The 21,008-nt window shown below is 32.7% G+C and overlaps 1 protein-coding gene across 2 annotated transcripts in view; it reads right to left on the minus strand.

The window, feature by feature from the left end:
* LOC143080037 (guanine nucleotide-binding protein G(o) subunit alpha) overlaps positions 1-21,008 on the minus strand; it is a 46,139-nt gene that overhangs the window by 12,476 nt on the left and 12,655 nt on the right. For both annotated transcript variants that reach the window (XM_076255682.1, XM_076255681.1), the window contains exons 4-5: positions 15,515-15,656; positions 2,169-2,329 (exon numbers count right to left, since the gene is read on the minus strand). In XM_076255682.1, the coding sequence (XP_076111797.1) occupies positions 2,169-2,329; positions 15,515-15,656 (303 nt within the window). The remainder of the gene's footprint in view (positions 1-2,168; positions 2,330-15,514; positions 15,657-21,008) is intronic.

The following is a 21,008-nucleotide window of genomic DNA, read 5'->3' on the forward strand; positions in this document are numbered from 1 at the left end:
GCTACCTGCAGTTTCTGGCATGCATCATAAAGGGGGCGGGAGTTTACTAACCTATTTGTGAAAACTGCTGACTTTGCATAATTTGCAGGTATTAGAATTAATAAGCCATATGTTTATTGATAGTATTTCCCACATATATATATATAAACATTTATGTTCAATATGATGCTTTTTAACAGCTTTTAGGTCATTTTATTCAACATCAGTTTAATCTACTTTTAGATTGATTGGTGGATCCAGGTGTTGGACACCCCCCCCCCCCCCCCTTTTATTTTTTTTATTACAATTACATTTCATGGTTACATCCAATTTCATGGTTACCCCCTTTTTTCCCTTCTCAAAATGGCTGGACCCATGCCTGAATTTGCTTACAATTGTCACCCCATATATATCTTTATTGTTTATCATTTGTAAATGACATCCACACATATTGCAATTTGACCGATCCTTCCAATATGAAATCCTATCATGGGAAATGAAACAAGAACTTTTTTTCATTTTTTTTTTCTAGTAGTTTTAACCTTATATGGTAATATATTGTCTGGCAATTGTCATATTTATAATGAGGCTGAGAAACAGTTACACTGTGAGGTCTGTTAATATTTTGAATTTTCAAGGCGTGGCAGCACTTCATACACAATTTAGCACAATAACAAGTACATGGTCAAACTAAATATTTTAAGATGAACTATGAGCTTTTTCTCACTAGTTATACCCTAATTCAATTTTGTTGACTAAAATGGGACAGAAATTTCTAAAAAATGCAAGTTTTTAAGCAAACAGGAAGTTGGATATCGAAGGACCTGAAAGTGTCATAGCATAAGTAGATGAAATTTGTTAACATTTATATATATCAAAAAGCTACAACTTGTAACTAGTCGGAGATTTCTCTAGATATCCATGCTCTTAAATGTGTGATGGACAGACAGACAGACAGAAAGCCAGTAAACTGGGACAAGGACACAATTACAATTAGTTTACTACTGGACAAACATGAAATTTGTTAAGTTTTAAAGTAATGAGAGGGGTGAGAATGGTAGATCAACTGTTGTAACCAGCCTGTCAACCCAATGTTGGGAAGGTGTGGTCCAACTAAGCATAACACCCCAATTTAGAATTCTAAGTATGGGAAAACATGAAGTACAGGGAAGGTATTTTGACAGATCCAAAATATGCAATCATGTTACATCACTGTTGAGGTACTGATAAAATATGAAAGTCATTCTGTTCAGTAATATTACAGAAATGTGCTAACACATTACTTCTCATCACTGTCAAGCTGTTAATCAAATATGAAGTAATTATGTAATGGAGTTTCTGAGGAAAGTGTGAGAAAAATATCTGTTGGACAAATGGACAGATGAAATAACAGACAGACAAATGGAATGACAGGCAATGTGATTGCAATATAGCCCCATGCCTAAAGAATTATTATCAGGTCATTATATGGTCATTATAAGGCCAAATAAAAATATATGTGTGGTTCCAGTTATCCTACCCATCCTACTTATATTGTTAATAATAGCTTACCCAAAAGATGAATTTTGTCATTTTTCATTAGGCAATGTTTAAGTCAGAATGTTGCTCCCATAGACTCAATGTAAAAAGAAACATAAAACAAAAAAAAATCCCTACATACCCTAACTTTTTTTTTTAGATGTAACTGGAACCACACATACTATTTAATTTGGCCTAAGTTGAGAAGAAAAGTCAATGAACTAAAGCTGGTACTGTAAATTCAGATATGATGCAATTTTTGCAAAATGGACAAAAATGTGAGATTTATTATTGCAATTTAATGAAAAGCTGCTTGTAGATGTATATATCAGATATGACGGCAGAATGCAAGTTCTTATCATTGCATAACTCAACCATTCACATTTTTTCCATTGATTAAACCTCCTAATAATTTCTGGATTTACAGTACAGTGTAACCTGCCTTATCCCACACCTGCTTATTCCAACATCCAACTTTAAACGACACATTTTCATGGTACCAAAATATTCCTATCCTTGCAGAAAAAACCTGAGTATTCTGACACTCTGCTTAATATGACATTTTTTTCTGGTCTCCCAGTGTGTTGGATAACACAGGTTACACTGTAATTTGTACTTGTTTTTTACTTTGATGGTACTGCACTAACAAATTTTTGACTGTAAAAACTTACTATTTTGCTGAATCATTTAATTGGTATTCATTTGATCTCCCAAAACATTCTTGTACACCAGTGTCTGCCCATAATCTTTTCATGGCAGCTAGAAGTTCCTCTGAAAATGGTTCAGTATCTTCCATACGTGCTATCACATCTAAAACTAACTTTGCATCAGACTGAAAAAGGAAAATGTAAAAACTAATATATATTGTTGTTTAGGGTTAGTTTGGTGCTTGATTGATATATTTTTTTCACAATTTAGGGAGTTGTGAGTTCAATAGACCTCTATTAAATAACAGAGGCTTCTTCTTTAAACCCTCTTTTATTGTACAATATAAAAAAGAAGATGTGGTATGATTGCCAATGAGACAACTATCCACAAAAGACCAAAATGACACAGACATTAACAACTATAGGTCACTGTATGGCCTTCAACAATGAGTAAAGCCCATACCGCAGTCAGCTATAAAAGGCCCCGATAAGACAATGTTAAACAATTCAAATGAGAAAACTAACAGCCTTATTCATTTTTTTTCAATTCAACCAAATCACCAAATGTATGCCTCAAAAGGTACACCTTTAACTTTTATTGGCACTTTTGGAAGAAACACAAAATTAGGTTTCTGATATATTTTATACTTCCTTTGTTTTTTTTCTGGGGGAGGTGGAGGGGAGGGTTCCCTTTATTTTGTCAACTACAGTTGTCACTGTTTTCAAACATTTTGTCTGACTCAACTCTTTTTCTTTATAAAGATGGGAGAGATGGCCGATTTTGAATTAATTATGGTTTATAATGGGTTTTTTTTTGTTTTTTTTTATTGACTGACCCACTTATTTAAACTGTCTAGCCTATAAAAATTCCACTGACAGCTTAGGAGGTTTAACCACAAATTTGAGATTTGTTATAGACTTGAAGGATTAGGCTGAACAGGTGTTGTCTAGATCTGTAAATCTTATATTTTCCATCATAAAAAGAAGAACCATCTATAGGTGTGAGACTTTATATGCCAATCCAAGTTACTTAATTATGTTAATCAATTTTGTTAATTACAGTTTTCACTTTTTTATTTTTTATTTTGACTAACCCAACTCATATTGCCAATTGCCCTTAAGCTTTTCTTATATCTAAAGTGCAGATGTGGTGGTTCATTTAGAGTTAATTTGGTTTATTAAAGTGTGCTGGTTTTTGCTTTTTGTTTTTTTTGGGAGGGGCCTTTTTTTTTTTACCCCCTTATACAGAATAGCCTAAAAAATACATGTAACAGCTTAGGATAAAGTACATAATTGAGATTTGTTTTTACACCTGAAGAGTTATGTCACACAGGTGTTGTCCAAGAACAAAGTCTGTAAACCTGATATTTTTATTATAGAAAGAAGAACCATTTATGGGTGTGACTTTAATAGCCAATCAAATCAAACCAGTGATCAGTTCATTGTTGGTCCACATAAATTTCAAAACCATCACTTTTAACATATCTATGAGCTAAAATCTTCACTTCCATATTAAAAGAATTAATATGAAGTTATTTTATAGAAAGATTAATTAAAACATCCTCAACAATGTATTAACCAGACCAGCTCTCAAAACCTGTAAAAAATTATGACAGACTGAAATTTTCAGTTGAAAAAAAAATAAGAATAACTCTACTAAATCTTAATTAAAACATGACTTCAATATTTCTCTGCTATTTCACAAGATGCAACATATTTCGGTAAATAGATCCATAGCAATATATCCGGTTTAATTCTAACTAAATTGAATAACCAGATGCTCCGCAGGGCGCAGCTTTATACGACCGCAGTGGTTGAACCCTGAACGGTTGGGGCAAGTATGGACACAACATTCAAGCTGGATTCAGCTCTAAATTTGGATTGTGATTAAATAGTTGACACAGCATAGGTTTCGGACACAGAATGAATGTGGTCTAATGAACTTAAAATATTTTTTTTGCCTTTGAGCAATTCACTATGCTGTTGAATATTAATCCTCTCAAAAAAATGTTTGAAGAAATTTTCTTTTTATTTATGAAATCTGAAATGAGAAAAATTTAACCCCCCCCCCCCTTTTTTTCACATCCCCCTTTCCCTTTTTCCAAAACTGATCTCAATTCAAATTTCTAATGGAGTTTGCAACAATAACTAATCATTTAAATACATCATAAAATATTAAAATGTAACAAAAGGTGCTTGTTATCACTGAATGGTAAAGATTGTTTTAATTTATCAGTTGGTAGTAAAAGTGAATATACATTGTATATTGTATAAAACAATGATTTAAGTTGATTCAACTATTATTCTGGACAAAGAAAGATAACTCCAATCAATTGAAAATTTCTTGCTATTGCACAATATTGTGCAATTAAATATTTCTTGCTATTGCGCAATACTGTGCAATTGAAAATATTTGCTATTGCACAATATTGTGCAATTGAAGATTTCTTGCTATTGCGCAATACTGTGCAATTAAAAATTTCTTGCTATTGCACAATACTGTGCAATTGAAGATTTCTTGTTATTGCTGCATACTGTGCAATTGAAAATTTCTTGCTATTGCACAATACTTAATATAATAATTTTGGATCCGGATTTGAACCAACTTGAAAACTGGGCCCATAATCAAAAATATAAGTACATGTTTAGATTCAGCATATCAAAAAAGCCCAAGAATTCAATTTTTGTTAAAATCAAACTTAGTTTAATTTTGGACCCTTTGGACTTTAATGTAGACCAATTTGAAAAAAAGGACTAAAATTAAGAATCTAAATACACAGTTAGATTTGGCATATCAAAGAACCCCAATTATTCAATTTTTGATGAAATCAAACAAAGTTTAATTTTGGACCCCGATTTGGACCAACTTGAAAACTGGGCCAATAATCAATAATCAAAAATCTAAGTACATTTTTAGATTCAGCATATCAAAGAACCCCAAGGATTCAATTTTTGTCAAAATCAAACTAAGTTTAATTTTGGACCCTTTGGACCTTAATGTAGACCAATTTGAAAACGGGACCAAAAATTAAGAATCTACATACACAGTTAGATTCAGCATATCAAAGAACCCCAATTATTCAATTTTTGATGAAATCAAACAAAGTTCAATTTTGGACCCTTTGGGCCCCTTATTCCTAAACTGTTGGGACCAAAACTCCCAAAATCAAACCCAACCTTCCTTTAGTGGTCATAAACCTTGTGTTTAGATTTCATAGATTTCTATTTACTTATACTAAAGTTATGGTGCGAAAACCAAGAATAATGCTTACTTGGGCCCCTTTTTGGCCCCTAATTCCTAAACTGTTCAGACCTCAACTCCCAAGATCAATCCCAACCTTCCTTTTGTGGTCATAAACCTTGTGTTTAAATTTCATTGATTTCTATTTACTTATACTAAAGTTATTGTGCAAAAAAAACCAAGAATAATGCTTATTTGGGCCCTTTTTGGGCCCCTAATTCCTAAACTGTTTGAACCAAAACTCCCAAAATCAATCCCAACCTTCCTTTTGTGGTCATAAACCTTGTGTCAAAATTTCATAGATTTCTATTTACTTAAACTAAAGTTATAGTGCGAAAACCAAGAAAATGCTTATTTGGGCCCTTTTTGGCCCCTAATTCCTAAAATGTTGGGACCAAAACTCCCAAAATCAATCCCAACCTTCCTTTTGTGGTCATAAACCTTGTGTTAAAATTTCATAGATTTCTATTCACTTTTACTAAAGTTAGAGTGCGAAAACTAAAAGTATTCGGACGACGACGACGACGACGCAGACGACGACGCCAACGTGATAGCAATATACGACAAAAAATTAAAATTTTTGCGGTCGTATAAAAATACCTTAAAGCAAGCAACATTTTTATTCAATTTAGCTTAATGAAAATCTTACATGACAATAATACTTATAAATAATAGCTTAAATGATGAATGAAGCTATCGCCAAACTAATGACCGATTCTATTAATTATCGAAACACTAAACTAATGACTAGTTCTATTAATTATCAGAACAAAACTAATAATCTTCTATTATGTTTTCACATGTTATCATCAAAATATACAGAGACTTGTTCACCTGAGTTTGATTTTTTTCTCAATGTGTAGTGGTTGCTATGGCAACAAAGTTGTCAATTTTCCCCACTGCAGAAGGAGGCATTGATTTTATAGTATTGGCTGTTATATTCTGTTGTGTATGGTTAACCTGCATATTGTTCAAAATTTTCCCATTAAAATTATTCTCAATATCTCGTAATTAAATGTTTACTGATTTGTAATGTGAAATGGAAGTGAGTACTAACTATATTTGTTTAAAGGAAAACTATATCTAGATTATACTTTTCATACTATAATTATAAACTCATTATTTGACCATATAATATTTACTTTTCTAAAAAAAATATTAATTTTTTGACATTATATACCAATTTGTAGATCAAAAGACAAAAGTACCGTAACATTTAATTTGTTCTTTACCAGAAAACATACAGTAAACCTATTATCAAACTAAACTTGACATTTTTTTCCAATAATTTTTGTCCTCCCACTTTGAGAGGGTTGTGGTCAAGATAGAACAGATAAAAGAATATTCTTAGGTCTAGTTTATAAATATACTGACACAGTTATCATTAAACCCCCTCATTATTTGAACCCAGATTAAAATCTTCTAAAAGATTTAAAATGTTACATATTGAAAAAATTCAAATTGTGGGAAAAGTGTTAAGAGTAATCCTTCTTAAAATAAAATACATCATATTTGAGTAGAATATTCTCTATATCACTTCTTAAATTTCTTGTAAGCCTCAAGTTACGACCTCAAATAGATATATGAAAACTGAAGTATTTTAAAGGCTTTAAAGAGGATAATAATAATACTACTTAAAGTAAATACATCCCTTCCTTCATACAAGAGTGCACACGCTGAAATGTCTCGCCTTCTTTACTAATCATTGATATTATGTTGATAGTCCTAAGTATAAAGCTTTATTACAACTGTCTTATAAACTTAACATTAACCAAGATAACTAAACATTGACCAATGAACCATGAAAATGAGGTCAAGGTTAGATGAACCATGCCAGGCACACATGTACAGCTAACAATGCTTCCATACAACAAATATAGTTGACCTAATACTTATAGTTTAAGAAAAAAAGACCAAAACACAAAAACTTAACACTGAGCAATGAACCGTGAAAATGAAGTTGAGGTCAAATAAAACCTACGCGACTGACATATAGATCATAAAATATTTCCATACACCAAATATAGTTGACCTATGGCATATAGTATTAGATAAAAAGACCAAAACTCAAAAACTTAACTTTGACCACTCAACCATGTAAATGAGGTCAAGGTCAGATGACATCTGCCCGCTAGACATGTACACCTTACAATTATTCCATACAACAAATATAGTAGATCTATTGCATAAAGTATGAGAAAAACCCACCAAACACACAAAAACTTAACTATAACCACTGAACCATGAAAATGAGGTCAAGGTCAGATGACACCTGCCAGTTGGACATGTACACCTTACAGTCCTTCCATACACCGAATATACTAGCCCTATTGCGTATAGTATCTGAGATATGGACTTGACCACCAAAACTTAACCTTGTTCACTGATCCATGAAATGAGGTCGAGGTCAAGTGAAAACTGTCTGACGGGCATGAGGACCTTGCAAGGTACGCACATACCAAATATAATTATCCTATTACTTATAATAAGAGAGATTTCAACATTACAAAAAATCTGAACTTTTTTTTCAAGTGGTCACTGAACCATGAAAATGAAGTCAAGGACATTTGACATGTGACTGACGGAAACTTCGTAACATGAGGCATCTATATACAAAGTATGAAGCATCCAGGTCTTCCACCTTCTAAAATATAAAGCTTTAAAAAAGTTAGCTAACACCGCCGCCGCCGCCGGATTACTATCCCTATGTCGAGCTTTCTGCAACAAAAGTTGCAGGCTCGACAATAAATATAGTCTGATAACATCATGACCTAAAAACATAAATTAATAATAAAAGAATGTATTTTTAATGACACAGTCAACATTTTTCTAGGAATTGAAAAATTAAAATTTTGAAAATTTTGAAACATTTCTACTGCCTGATAGCATTACAGTCAGCACTAGCATTAATAAATACATGTAGATAACAGTCTAAAAATTGTGTATGCCAGACATATATTTCGTCTAAAAAACACTCATCAGTGACACTTGAATCAAAAGAATTTAATAACTTGACCTTTTTGTGTTAAAAAGCATTGTGTATACTGTCCGGTATGTTTCACAAAATTGGTTGAGGCAAACTTAGGTTAGAGAAAGGAAATGTAAAATTCAGCAATTTTTTCATTAATTGCAAAGAAGCATAACTCTAAAACAGTAAAAGTGACACAACTAAAATCTGAGTTTTGTGGTCATATAAGCATTGTGTATAAGTTTCATAACATTTGGTTAAGGCAAACTAAAGTTAAAGAACAGAAACCAATTTCAGGACAAACAGATTTACAAATAGACAAGGGTCAAACTTAATGCCCCGTTCACTAAGGCGGGAACATAAAAAGTTAAAAGGCCAAATAAAGTATGAAGTATGAAGACCATTTATGACCCAAATTTCCAAAAGGTTCTACCACATCTAATATATACTACATGTACTCTATTCCGGGGTACAAAATCCCAAGTATTTCCAAAAATTTCAAGTTATGTAAACTGTAAATTTGCATTTACATTGTGTCATGGTGAAAATTAAATAAACCTTACCAAACTCAAATCTTATACTTTATCTTCGAAAAACTAACAGATTTGAAAAGGAAAGACAGAAATTTCATTAGTAGACACAGAGGCGGATCCAGCCATTTAAAAAAAGGGAGGGGGGGGTGTTCCCAACCCAGGACAAAGGGGGGTTCCAACTATATGTCCCCATTCAAATGCATTGATCGTTGAACCCTCCCCCTGGATCCGCCACTGAGACATATGTAGGCCTTTTTTTTTATAGACATAGGAATATGCTATAAAAGAACTTTGGTTTGATCTAGGTCACATTGGGACAGCGGAAAACTGGTATAACTCCTCTCCTACAGAGCAGGGATATAATAAGAGGCAAAGTTATTGCTAAATTTCTGGTACAATTTAGCAACCCCTTATACCAAAATATTTTGAAAATAGTATTTTTTTCAAAGACTTATTCTTTTTTCAAAATGTCAAAGTTGAAAGGCAAAAGAGAATTGTACTAACAGACACATACACATACTTAAGTTTATATTTCCAACACAACCCATTGTTTATATATCTGAAGTCTAAAGTGTATATATGTTTAGCCTCCATGACATTTGGTATTAGGTCTGTTTCTGTTTGAATTTCTTCAAGAGGATGTGATATGTAAACTTTTACTTATCCTCAAGCTTATTTCTTATTAAATCAAATGTTTACAAGGCTTTTGAAAATTGCAGAGAACTATTGATAATTCAATCAATGATTTATAATCAATTTATTATTTGACTGGCTTTCAATTTTTTTCTCAGAATACAGAAAATGACGTATATATTTATAGTTCAAAGAAATCAAGGCCACAATTATTTTTTTTTAAACAAATATGTTCTTGACTTTAATTTTTTTTATTTTCAAGAGCTTTTCATATGCTATATATAGCTTGGGAGTGATTGGCACCTGCTCACATTGAGTGGCCTATTTCTGTCCATTCTAATTTTGAAATATTGAAAACAAAAGCTTTGAAAAAATTATCTTTTCAAGGTATCAATAGTGAAGAAGAAAAGAAATGGCTTGTCTACACCATAGATTTTACAAATTGGGTACACAGACCATTATGAAATTTTTTCCTCTCATTGCTAACCAGATGCTCCGCAGGGTGCAGCTTTATGAGACGCAGAGGTTGAACCCTGAACAGTTGGGGCAAGTATGGACACAACATTTAAACTTGATACAGCTCTGAATTTGGATTGTGATTAAAAAGTTGACAAAACATAGGTTTCTGACACAGAATGAATGTGGTCTAAGAACTTAAACTTAAAAACTTATAAAAATTTTAAATTGGACATTTACCTATTATGGTCCAATGTCCAAAATCTAAATTCATGGTTAGATTCAGCATATCATAGAACCCCAAGAATTCAGTTTTTGATAAAATCAAATAATGTTCAATTTTAGACCCTTAAGACCTCAATGTGGACCAATTTGATAACCGGGCCCAAATATTGAAAATCTAAATACATGGTATGATTCAGCATATTGAAGAACCCCACATATTAAATTTTTGTTGAAATCAAACAAAGTTTAATTTTGGACCCCAATTTGGACCAACTTGAAAACTGGGGCCACAATCAAAAATCTAAGTACATGTTTAGATTCAGCATATCAAAGAACCCCAAGAATTCAATTTTTGTTAAAATCAAACAAAGTTTAATTTTGGACCCTTTTGGCCCCTAATTCCTAAAATGTTGGGACCAAAACTCCCAAAATCAATCCCAGCCTTCCTTTTGTGGTCATAAACCTTGTGTTAAAGTTTCATAGATTTCTATTTACTTATACTAATGTTATTGTGCAAAAACCATGAAAAATGATTATTTGGGACCATTTTATGGCCCCTAATTCCTAAACTGTTGGGACCAAAACTCCCAAATTCAATCCCAACCTTCCTTTTGTGGTCATAAACCTTATGTTAAAATTTCATAGATGCTTATTTGGGCCCTTTTTGGCCCCTAATTCCTAAACTGTTGGGACCAAAACTTCCAAAATCAATCCCAACCTTCCTTTTATGGTCATAAACCTTGTGTTTAAATTTCATAGATTTCTATTTACTTATACTAAAGTTATAGTGCAAAAACCAAATGTCTTCGGATGACGACGCCAACGCCGCTGACGCCGTCATACCAATATACAACCTTGCAGTCGTATTAAAAGTTAATCACTGATTATAAGTGTGTTTTTTTTACTTTTTTTTTTTTAACCAATCAAGCTTTCAATATTTTCATTATGAATATCAAAATATAGATTTTCGTGAGAATTTGAAGTAGATATGTATTGCCTAAAAGGAAGTGATTTTGTGTGAAATATTTGCTTTTAGTTTTTGTATTTTTCTGTCAGGAAATCATATTCTCTATCATCATACAGATACCACCCTTTTCTGAAAGTCATTTCTAAGATGACATTTGCCTGAAAAAATATCTCAAGCTTAAGTCTGAAATTCCTGGTGAAAATGGTTCCCCTAAAAGAGATGAATGGTGAGAAGTAAATTCATTTTTTCTTTTTAATTATATATAGCACACAAGTAGCCAGGTAGGTATGAGCGGTTCATTTGACCCCCCCACCCCCCCATTTGGAATCAAATAAGCACTTTTAAGGATGACATTCTGTTTGAATTGTAACTGTTAAAAGAGTACAATTGTATTGAACCCCCTTGAAAATTCCTGGTTACAGGACTGTCTAAACAATACTATAATTATTATTATATCAGTGGCGGATCCAGCCATTTTAAAAAGGGGGGGTTCCCAACCCAGGGTAAAGGGGGGTTCCAACTATATGCTCCCATTCAAATGCATTGATCGGCCAAAAAAAAGGGGGGTTCCAACCCCCGGAATCCCCCCCTGGATTCGCCACTGATTATATCTTGGCTAAAAGTAATCAACTGTCAAAACATATGTAGTTAAGTTAACTGATTTTTACAGTATTCTCCCTATTATTTTGATTTTGTTTATCCCAAGAACCCATCCCCCCCTTTTTTTCTGATACTAAGATTCAAAGAATTTAGCATAAGATTGTCATTCCCCCTTTAAATTCAGTGTACCTCTTTCATCACACATGTACAAATCTTCCAATGTAAGAGTTTCCTGTTTAATCCATACAATTTAATTGGTGTCCATCCTTGAACTTGTAATAGTTTTAAGTACAGCTAAGCAAAATTATAAACTTTTAAGACTTTTAACATGTGATACTCATTGAAGAATTTAAATGTTATTTTTGCTTATATAAACTTTATCCTTTTAAGTTTTCTCTCAACTTTTTCGGCAAAAAATTTAAATGGGTAATTTTTCATTAAACAAAATAAAAACACCAAACTTGATTGCAAAATTTGGAAATGTGGAGACCATTTGAGAAACCTACTTTTAATCTGGCTGTGTTTGCTTTCGCTTGATCCAAACCTATGGTACACCTTTCTTTTTTTAATTTGCAGAACAATCATTGTTAGAAATAATACTATAATAGGTAATTTTCATAGACTATTTTTACTGAATTGAAATAAGAACTATTTTTCATCACAATCTATTTCTTTTACCTCTTATTAGAGTGTTGGCCCATAAAAAATGCTTTAAATTTTAATTTTTAACTTCAAGTGCTGACCACTACCACCTTAAGCATTATGAAGCAGGAGTAATTGTTGTAAAAATCTAATATGAATCATTAATTTGAATCATCATGTTAAGATTTCTGAAAAATGAAGCAAATTTATACCTGATGTCTGATGACCTGTTTTTTGGACAGATTGGGTTCTAAGACAACACCATAGCATTTGAGACCCAGATAACCACATTTTTGTTAACTTTTCAAAAACCAACAAGAAGGTCTATCCCGTGATAAAATTACATTTTTTAAACCAAACTTCCTCAATGATTATAAACTTGAACCTCTGTATCTATAAGGAAATTATTCACATATTCATTTACATTGTAAGCATTTTTTGATAATAAACATGACGATTAGATTTTTTTTCTGAATCAGGTTAAGCTTTAAATTCTGTTATGCAACAAACAAACAATAACCATCAATAGGGTAACTTTAAAAGTAAAATCTTATCTTGAGGAAGTTTATATTAGCCACTGGACGTAAACCAAACAACAATTGATCTCAAGGAAGTAAAAATCTAAAAGGGATTAATTCTAAAAATCAAAAATTTATCCCGAGGAAATTAAATTCTATATTTGACTAGGTTTGATTGATAAATAAAAAATAAAACTCCTAGTTACAACATTCTTACATTGTCATACTGCACAAATGGCATTAAGAAATTCTGGATATGCTTAGATAATTAATACCCCTTGATCTCAATGGAATTTTAACCCTGGTTGTAACAATCAGCATTTTAAGGAATTAAAATCTCAACCATAAACCCTCATTAGTTAACCAGGGTTATATTATAGTAATTGTCAATCCTATCCCTTTACCTTATAATGAATGCAAGTTATCCCCCCTTTTTATTCATTCCAAAATTATATAATAATTCATGAAAAACATTTCTTTGATAGAATAATACTACCAAACGCCCCATAGTATGGCATGACCAGCATTATCCTCTTTTAAATGTACTGTTATTTTCATATCCCCCCTTTTATTTATTTAAAAATTGTGAGACAAACTCCAGATTTATAGATCATCTAGTAATTCCTGAAAAACTTTTCTTTAATAGACTTATACTACCACCCACCCCATATCATGGCATGACAAGCCTTATCCTCTTTTAAATGTACATTGCCAATTGAACATAGAATATTGACTGCGAGACAGATATTAGCAAGATGAAGTTGCTTTAAAATCCATAAGCGCTGATGTTTCCAACAGATAATCATATGTATATTTAAATGAATTTGATCATTTGAGCATCGTCAAAAGAACATTGTAGACAAAATATGTATGTAACGATATCAAGGATTCGAAAATCATTAGAAAAACAGATAATAGTGTATTATAACTATACTGAAGCAGTAAGGATACACAATTGCAATGTAAAGCTGACTATTGATTTTTCCTTAGAAGACACACACAACTACTTGTTGTATTAAACACAAATCTATATTGATCTGGTAGAATATCTATATTTAGTTGCCGAGGAAGATGTGTACAGCATTTACTTAAGGATGTACTTAGGTGAGGTTAGGTAAAAATTAAGAAATTAAGAAATTAAAATTGATATTATAAGCTGGTAGAGCATCAATAAAGGATAAAGATAAGCTAAAAATATTGATAGGTCATGGACCTTCTTTTCGAGATATTCGAGATTTTAAATATGGCGGGAAAAGGCTGACTCTGACTTTTACCTTATATTTGCATTCGTATTATTTGGGTCTCAAAACAGAAGAAAGAAAATCAAGAATCTTCTAAAATTTTGGTAAATGACCTTTCATGAGCTATTAAGTCTTATATGAAAAAATAAATGGGTGTTATGGGGCAAAATATTTTACATGGTATTGTATGGAATAACACCAAGGAGTCCGAACATTTGACACAAATTCCAAAACCTCACCTAAGCAGTACATCCTTAATATAGTTTAATACAAAATCCTCCTTTTTCAAAATTCATGAAAGGTTAAATATCAAAAGAGAAAATGATTAATTGCTTAAACTCTAAAGTTATGTTTTAATGCTTTTCAGCAAAGACCAATGTCTGATAAAAGGGAATTAAATTAAATTTACCAGTCATAAATAAACAAACAGATTGTGCCAAAAAATTCATTTGAACAGACCTGTCTGCAAATTAAAAGTTTGATTCTTTGAATATAACTTCACTCAAAGTTTGGTGGCTCAACATTCTATTCAACCATATATCAGAGAAACAACAGTAGATTACTAATGTTCAAATCTCTTCAGAGGTGGATTTAGGGGGGGGCCCGGGCCCGCCTTTTTAGAAAAAAATTTGGTTGCTTATATATAGGGAATCACTGAAGCGTGACTGGAGCGGTCCCCCCTTGGCAGTCAGTGGGCCCCCACTTATGAAAATTTCTAGATCCGCCAACTGGTGCTCTTATCATATTTTGAAGAACAAGATTACAATTTTTGTTCTTCTTTGTAACTTCTAAGGAAACAAAGACAAGGAGATCAATAAATGCCCGAAAGTCTTTGAAATGAACAAAATGATGAAAGGCAATAATTTATAACATAAATCATATTAAAAAATTACAGAATTTGTAATGTTTTAATTTGTTACTGTAAGGTCTTTACAACAATAGACATTTTGATCCACTTTTGAAGTTCTATATGAATTGAATTTCAATGTTTATTTTTTGAAACATTTATGAGTGAACAAGTTTTATGACTTTAAATGCAGGGGTTAAATTAAACTACATATTACATAAAGTAATCTGAAATTAGGTGTCCTAAACAGGTTCTTTTATAGGTGTATATACAAAGTTAGAAATATGACAGTTGTTATCCATTTTTTTATGTATTTGAGCTTTTAATTTTGTCATTTGATAAGGGACTTTCCATTTTGAATTGTCTTCAGAGTGTGGTATTGTTGTGATTTTACTTTTGACTTACCGGTACTAAAATTAAGATTGTTGTTTTGTACCTGAAATAACATATATAATTTGAACTTTCTTCAAGTAAAAAGTGATAAGATATTTATACAAACCTCTCGGTCATTTTCACCAAATGGAATATTAAGTGTTCCCATTGCTCTGATGATGGCCACCAGTGACTGGATTGTGTTACTGTAAACTACAGGCTTATATTGTTTGTTATCTTCACTTGTGAAACCACCTTCATGGATAATTCTGAATAAAAAAAAGAACATATAATATACTGTTAGTTGTTTGCAGATTGAAATGAGTATGTTGAAAGGATCATCAAAAGATTCTACTCTAATTAAGATAGGGCTCATATGAACAGAACTGAATGAAAGATTTCTGGTTAAAGAAACTGTGTGTGCATATGCTTGGTTGAAAACTGTATGTGCATAAGAAGGGTTGAAAACTTACGATTACAACAGAACACTTCTTGTTTCTGGTAATAATCTTTTTAAATTAATTTTCTTTTTTTGTGAAAAAAAGGGGGGGGGATGTACAGGTTGAATAATCAGATTAAAGTTGACAGTTTATGTCAAATGCTTTAAGTTATTGGTTTGTTACAGGACAGTCTACACTAACTGTTAGTATATAAAGTCCCTGATTGTGAGTTTCTGGAAATGCTTTATCCTAGATCATTTTTTTTAACTCACAAAAAGTCATGACTTATATCACAAGAGTGCACACGCTGAAATGTCTCGCCTTCTATACTAATCATTGATTTTATATTGATAGTCCTAAGTATAAAGCTTAGTTTTATTACAACTGTCTCATAAACTTAACATTAACCAAGATAACTAAACAAAGACCAATGAACCTTGAAAATGAGGTCAAGGTCAGATGAACCATGCCAGGCAGACATGTACAGCTAACAATGCTTCTATACAACATATATAGTTGACCCATTACTTATAGTTTAAGAAAAATAGACCAAAACACAAAAACTTAACACTGTGCAATGAACCGTGAAAATGAGGTCACCGTCAAATAAAACCTGCGCGACTGACATAAAGATCATAAAATATTTCCATACACCAAATATAGTTGACCTATGGCATATAGCATTAGATAAAAAGACCAAAACTCAAAAACTTAACTTTGACCACTGAACCATGAAAATGAGGTCAAGGTCACATGACATCTGCCCGCTAGACAAGTACACCTTACCATCATTCCATACAACAAATATAGTAGACCTATTGCATATAGTATGAGAAAAACAGACCAAAACACAAAAATTTAACTATAACCACTGAACCATGAAAATGAGGTCAAGGTCAGATGACACCTGCCAGTTGGACATGTACACCTTACAGTCCTTCCATACACCGAATATACTAGCCCTATTGCTTATAGTATCTGAGATATGGACTTGACCACCAAAACTTAACCTTGATCATTGATCCATGAAATGAGGTCGAGGTCAAGTGAAAACTGTCTGACAGATATGAGGACCTTGCAAGGTACGCACATACCAAATATAGTTATCCTATTACTTATAATAAGAGAGAATTCAACATTACAAAAAAATTGAACTTTTTTTTCAAGTGGTCACTGAACCATGAAAATGAGGTCAAGGACATTGGACATGTGACTGACGGAAACTTTGTAACATGAAGCATCTATATACAAAGTATGGAGCATCCAGGTCTTCCACCTTCTGAAATAGAAAGCTTTTAAGAAGTGAGCTAACACCGCCGCCGCCGTAGCCGCCGCCGTAGCCGCCGCCGCCGGATCACTATCCCTATGTCGAGCTTTCTGCAACAAAAGTTGCAGGCTCGACAAAAACCATACCTACTGTCAGTTATTTTGATGACCCCTGTCATGCTATCTACTTACACTTCATATTATAAAGGGGGAGGCTAAAATAAGCCTAGATCATTAACCCTGAAAACCCTACACGTGACAATGTATTGTTCCTTTATCAGGTTTATCCAAGTTTCCCATATAGTTTGCGTTCTCTACATAAGTTACAATTCTAGTGTAGTGGAAAGTCATTACAGTTTGGGAATAAACAGTAATGATTATAATATAGTGCCGAATATATGCCGGAAACATCAATACTAGTACTCGGATTGGCAGCGGACCGCTCCTACTATCCGCAAATCAATCACCAATAACCATGCAATGATTTAATAAGGGATTTTTTTTTTAAACCTAGCCAAAAAATAGAGTTTAATGCTTAAAATTTCTTGTTTAAGTTCGAACCAGAATGTTTGAAGGCGATGTTTTTTTTGTTAAAACTTCACCTCTCAAGATATTTAAATATGTGGGCTATCTCTGCCGCTAATATCGACCAATAAAGGCCTAATTTTTCCTGTTTCAGTAGTTCACACACCAATGAATTACAATTAACAATAATACTGTTTAAGTAAGTATAACATTTCATTTATAAAGGCTTTGTAAAAATAAATGACGATGTCCCCGCCTTGCCGCACCGTGAGACATTTTAGCGTGTAATGTGGCGGGTTTATATATACACTCATTTCTTGTGCTATGACACATGTTAAAATAATATTTAAAATATACTAGTAGTTAATGTAATCGAGAGCTGTCTATGTCAATAATCTGGCTTCAGATGGTTCCAAAGAAAAACACTGCCCAACGACGCACAATCAATATAGCGATGCAAAAAAAAAAAACACTGACCCTCAAAAGACCATCTCCCTACAACTCGAGCATGAAGGTCAATTCCGCTTATCTTCTGAAATGACATTTTTTGGGAGTACGTGATGGATGTCAATATCTGTAGTTTGTTTTTTTCTCCCACCCACTCAATTTATCAAAATTTATCTGTACAACTGTTCACCCAGTTTATATTTATAAACATAAATTTATCTTCAGAATCTATTAGCAAATCAACAATGAACACGAATCAATCCTTTTGTCACTTTACAACAAACACCAATCAATCTTATATATCAGTTAGCAAAGAACACCTATCAACCCTTATATTGGTTATCAAAGAACACCAATCAACCCTTTGATCAGTTTACAGAGAACACAAAGCAACTTTTTCAAGTTATCAGATAAAATCAAGCAACCTATTTTTCAGTTTACACAGAACACCAAGCAACCCTTGCATCTGTTTGCCAAAAAAAAACCCCAAACCCAATCAACCTAGCTGCGGAACCGTAGCTCTTAGGTCCTTATGCTATTTTTTGACTATTTGCGGACCATAGATCCGCAAATAGTGAAAAAATAGCATAAGGACCGAAGAGCTACGTTCTGCAGCTACAATCAACCTTGCATTGCACTGACACAATTCAACACATTCGTTTGTTAGCAAAGAACGCCAATAATTCATTTTAAAGGTTTGCACAGAACCAATTAACCTTTCATCAGTTTGCAAAGAACACCAATCAACCTTTTCATTGGTTGGGTAAGAACACCAATCAACCTTTCATTGGTTTGCATCGCACACCAATAATCATCATCCTTTCATCGGTTATAGCAAAGAACACATATCAACCTTTCATTGGTTTGCATCGCACACCAATCATCATCCTTTCATCGGTTATAGCAAAGAACACATATCAACTTTTCATTGTTTTGCATAGAACACCAATCATCATCCTTTCATCGGTTATAGCAAAGAACACATATCAACCTTTCATTGGTTTGCATCGCACACCAATCATCATCCTTTCATCGGTTATAGCAAAGAACACATATCAACTTTTCATTGGTTTGCATAGAACACCAATCATCATCCTTTCATCGGTTATAGCAAAGAACACATATCAACTTTTCATTGGTTTGCATAGAACACCAATCATCATCCTTTCATCGGTTATAGCAAAGAACACATATCAACTTTTCATTGGTTTGCATAGAACACCAATCATCATCCTTTCATCGGTTATAGCAAAGAACACATATCAACTTTTCATTGGTTTGCATAGAACACCAATCATCATCCTTTCATCGGTTATAGCAAAGAACACATATCAACCTTTCATTGGTTTGCATAGAACACCAATCATCATCCTTTCATCGGTTATAGCAAAGAACACATATCAAACCTTTTATTTGTTTGCATACACAGGGGCGGATCCAGCCATTTTGAAAAGGGGGTGGGGTTCCAACCACATGTCCACATTCAAATACATTGATCGCCCCCAAAAAGGGGGGTTCCAACCCCCGCCCACCACCACCCCCCGTGGATCCGCCACTGCATATATATTCAGCAATTTCTTGGTTCGCACTTTTCCGTACTATAGATGTATGCTATCTATCATAAGAATAAAATAATTGAGTCTATATTTGTTGGATACTGAAACGTGTATACGATTTTACTTTTCTGTACTTGTTAAATTTCAATTTAAAAATCTACTTAAAACAAGTTTCCTCCAATGTCATATATTCAGGTTTATTAAAGTTGAAACCCGTTCTTAAAATAACCGATTGCACTTAATCTATTTTCTATTTAACTTGATTGGAAACGAAGAATTTCTATTTCCAAAGAGCATGAATATATTTATAGAAAATTGACTATGTATAGATCAAAATATAATAAAACATGATATTTTTCTATAATAAGTTTTTCCTATCTTTGAAATAACATCCATGTCTGTTTTCTGTGCAACATCGTTACATGATATTTCAAATTAATTTATTTTCCTGAATCTATTTTTGAAATTGTTTTTAGCCTCATTTCTGAAGACATCTAAAATAATATCCGTCATTTCTAAAAATATTTAAAGTCATAAGAAACGAGTGAGTTGAACCAATGCATGTATATATCATAAACTTAGTCCTCTGTGCACGATTTTATCTTTTTTTACGCAAATGCATCGTATAATCGTCTACTGTTTTTTCTCTCTGTCTGTTATGATTTAACAAATATGGCAGCTCATTAAATGCCGTGTTTTGAAGCCGAAGTCGAAGTTTACCGATTGTCACGTTATTGTAAACAAATAACAAAAAGCATGGTTATTGAGATTATTGTTTATTTTAATGACAGATCCATGCGTATTGCGATTTTACGAGGAGGGTCACGCTCAGGTCACTATGCATGCATACGGAAAATGTGTCGGCGAATTGCTTCCTGGAAGCAAGCAATTAAAAATAAGCAAACTTCTTTTAAATGTGGACAAATTAAAGAATTTTCCTCAGAAAAAAGTATATGAACGTAAGTTGTATAATGAAAACTATCCATTTAGTTATAAAAAACATATGCATATTTTTTTTTTTTAATTTGAGGTTTCATATGACTTTAAAAATAATATCCGTCTAACAAGAATTGTTTTTTTTTTAAGTTAAAAGATTTTGTGTGGTTGGTTAGCGTCCATGGTTTAAATTTGTGAAATAAATGTAAAAAGTCATGCAGAAAAAAACGCATCTTACAAATATAAGATCACCATCCACTTCTTTAAATATTGTGTATAACAATGCCATGCAGGCTTACACATGCCGTTCCTTGAAAAAAATGTGTTGACAAAGATATATAAAAAAGAAGATGTGGTATGATTGCCAATGAGACTACTCTTCACAAGAGACCAAATGACACAGAAATTAACAATATTTGTTTTAATATCACGATTCTTGTTACCCTCAATT

The sequence above is a fragment of the Mytilus galloprovincialis genome, chromosome 6 (genome assembly GCF_965363235.1).
Source record: "Mytilus galloprovincialis chromosome 6, xbMytGall1.hap1.1, whole genome shotgun sequence".
NCBI classification, from domain to species: domain Eukaryota; kingdom Metazoa; phylum Mollusca; class Bivalvia; order Mytilida; family Mytilidae; genus Mytilus; species Mytilus galloprovincialis.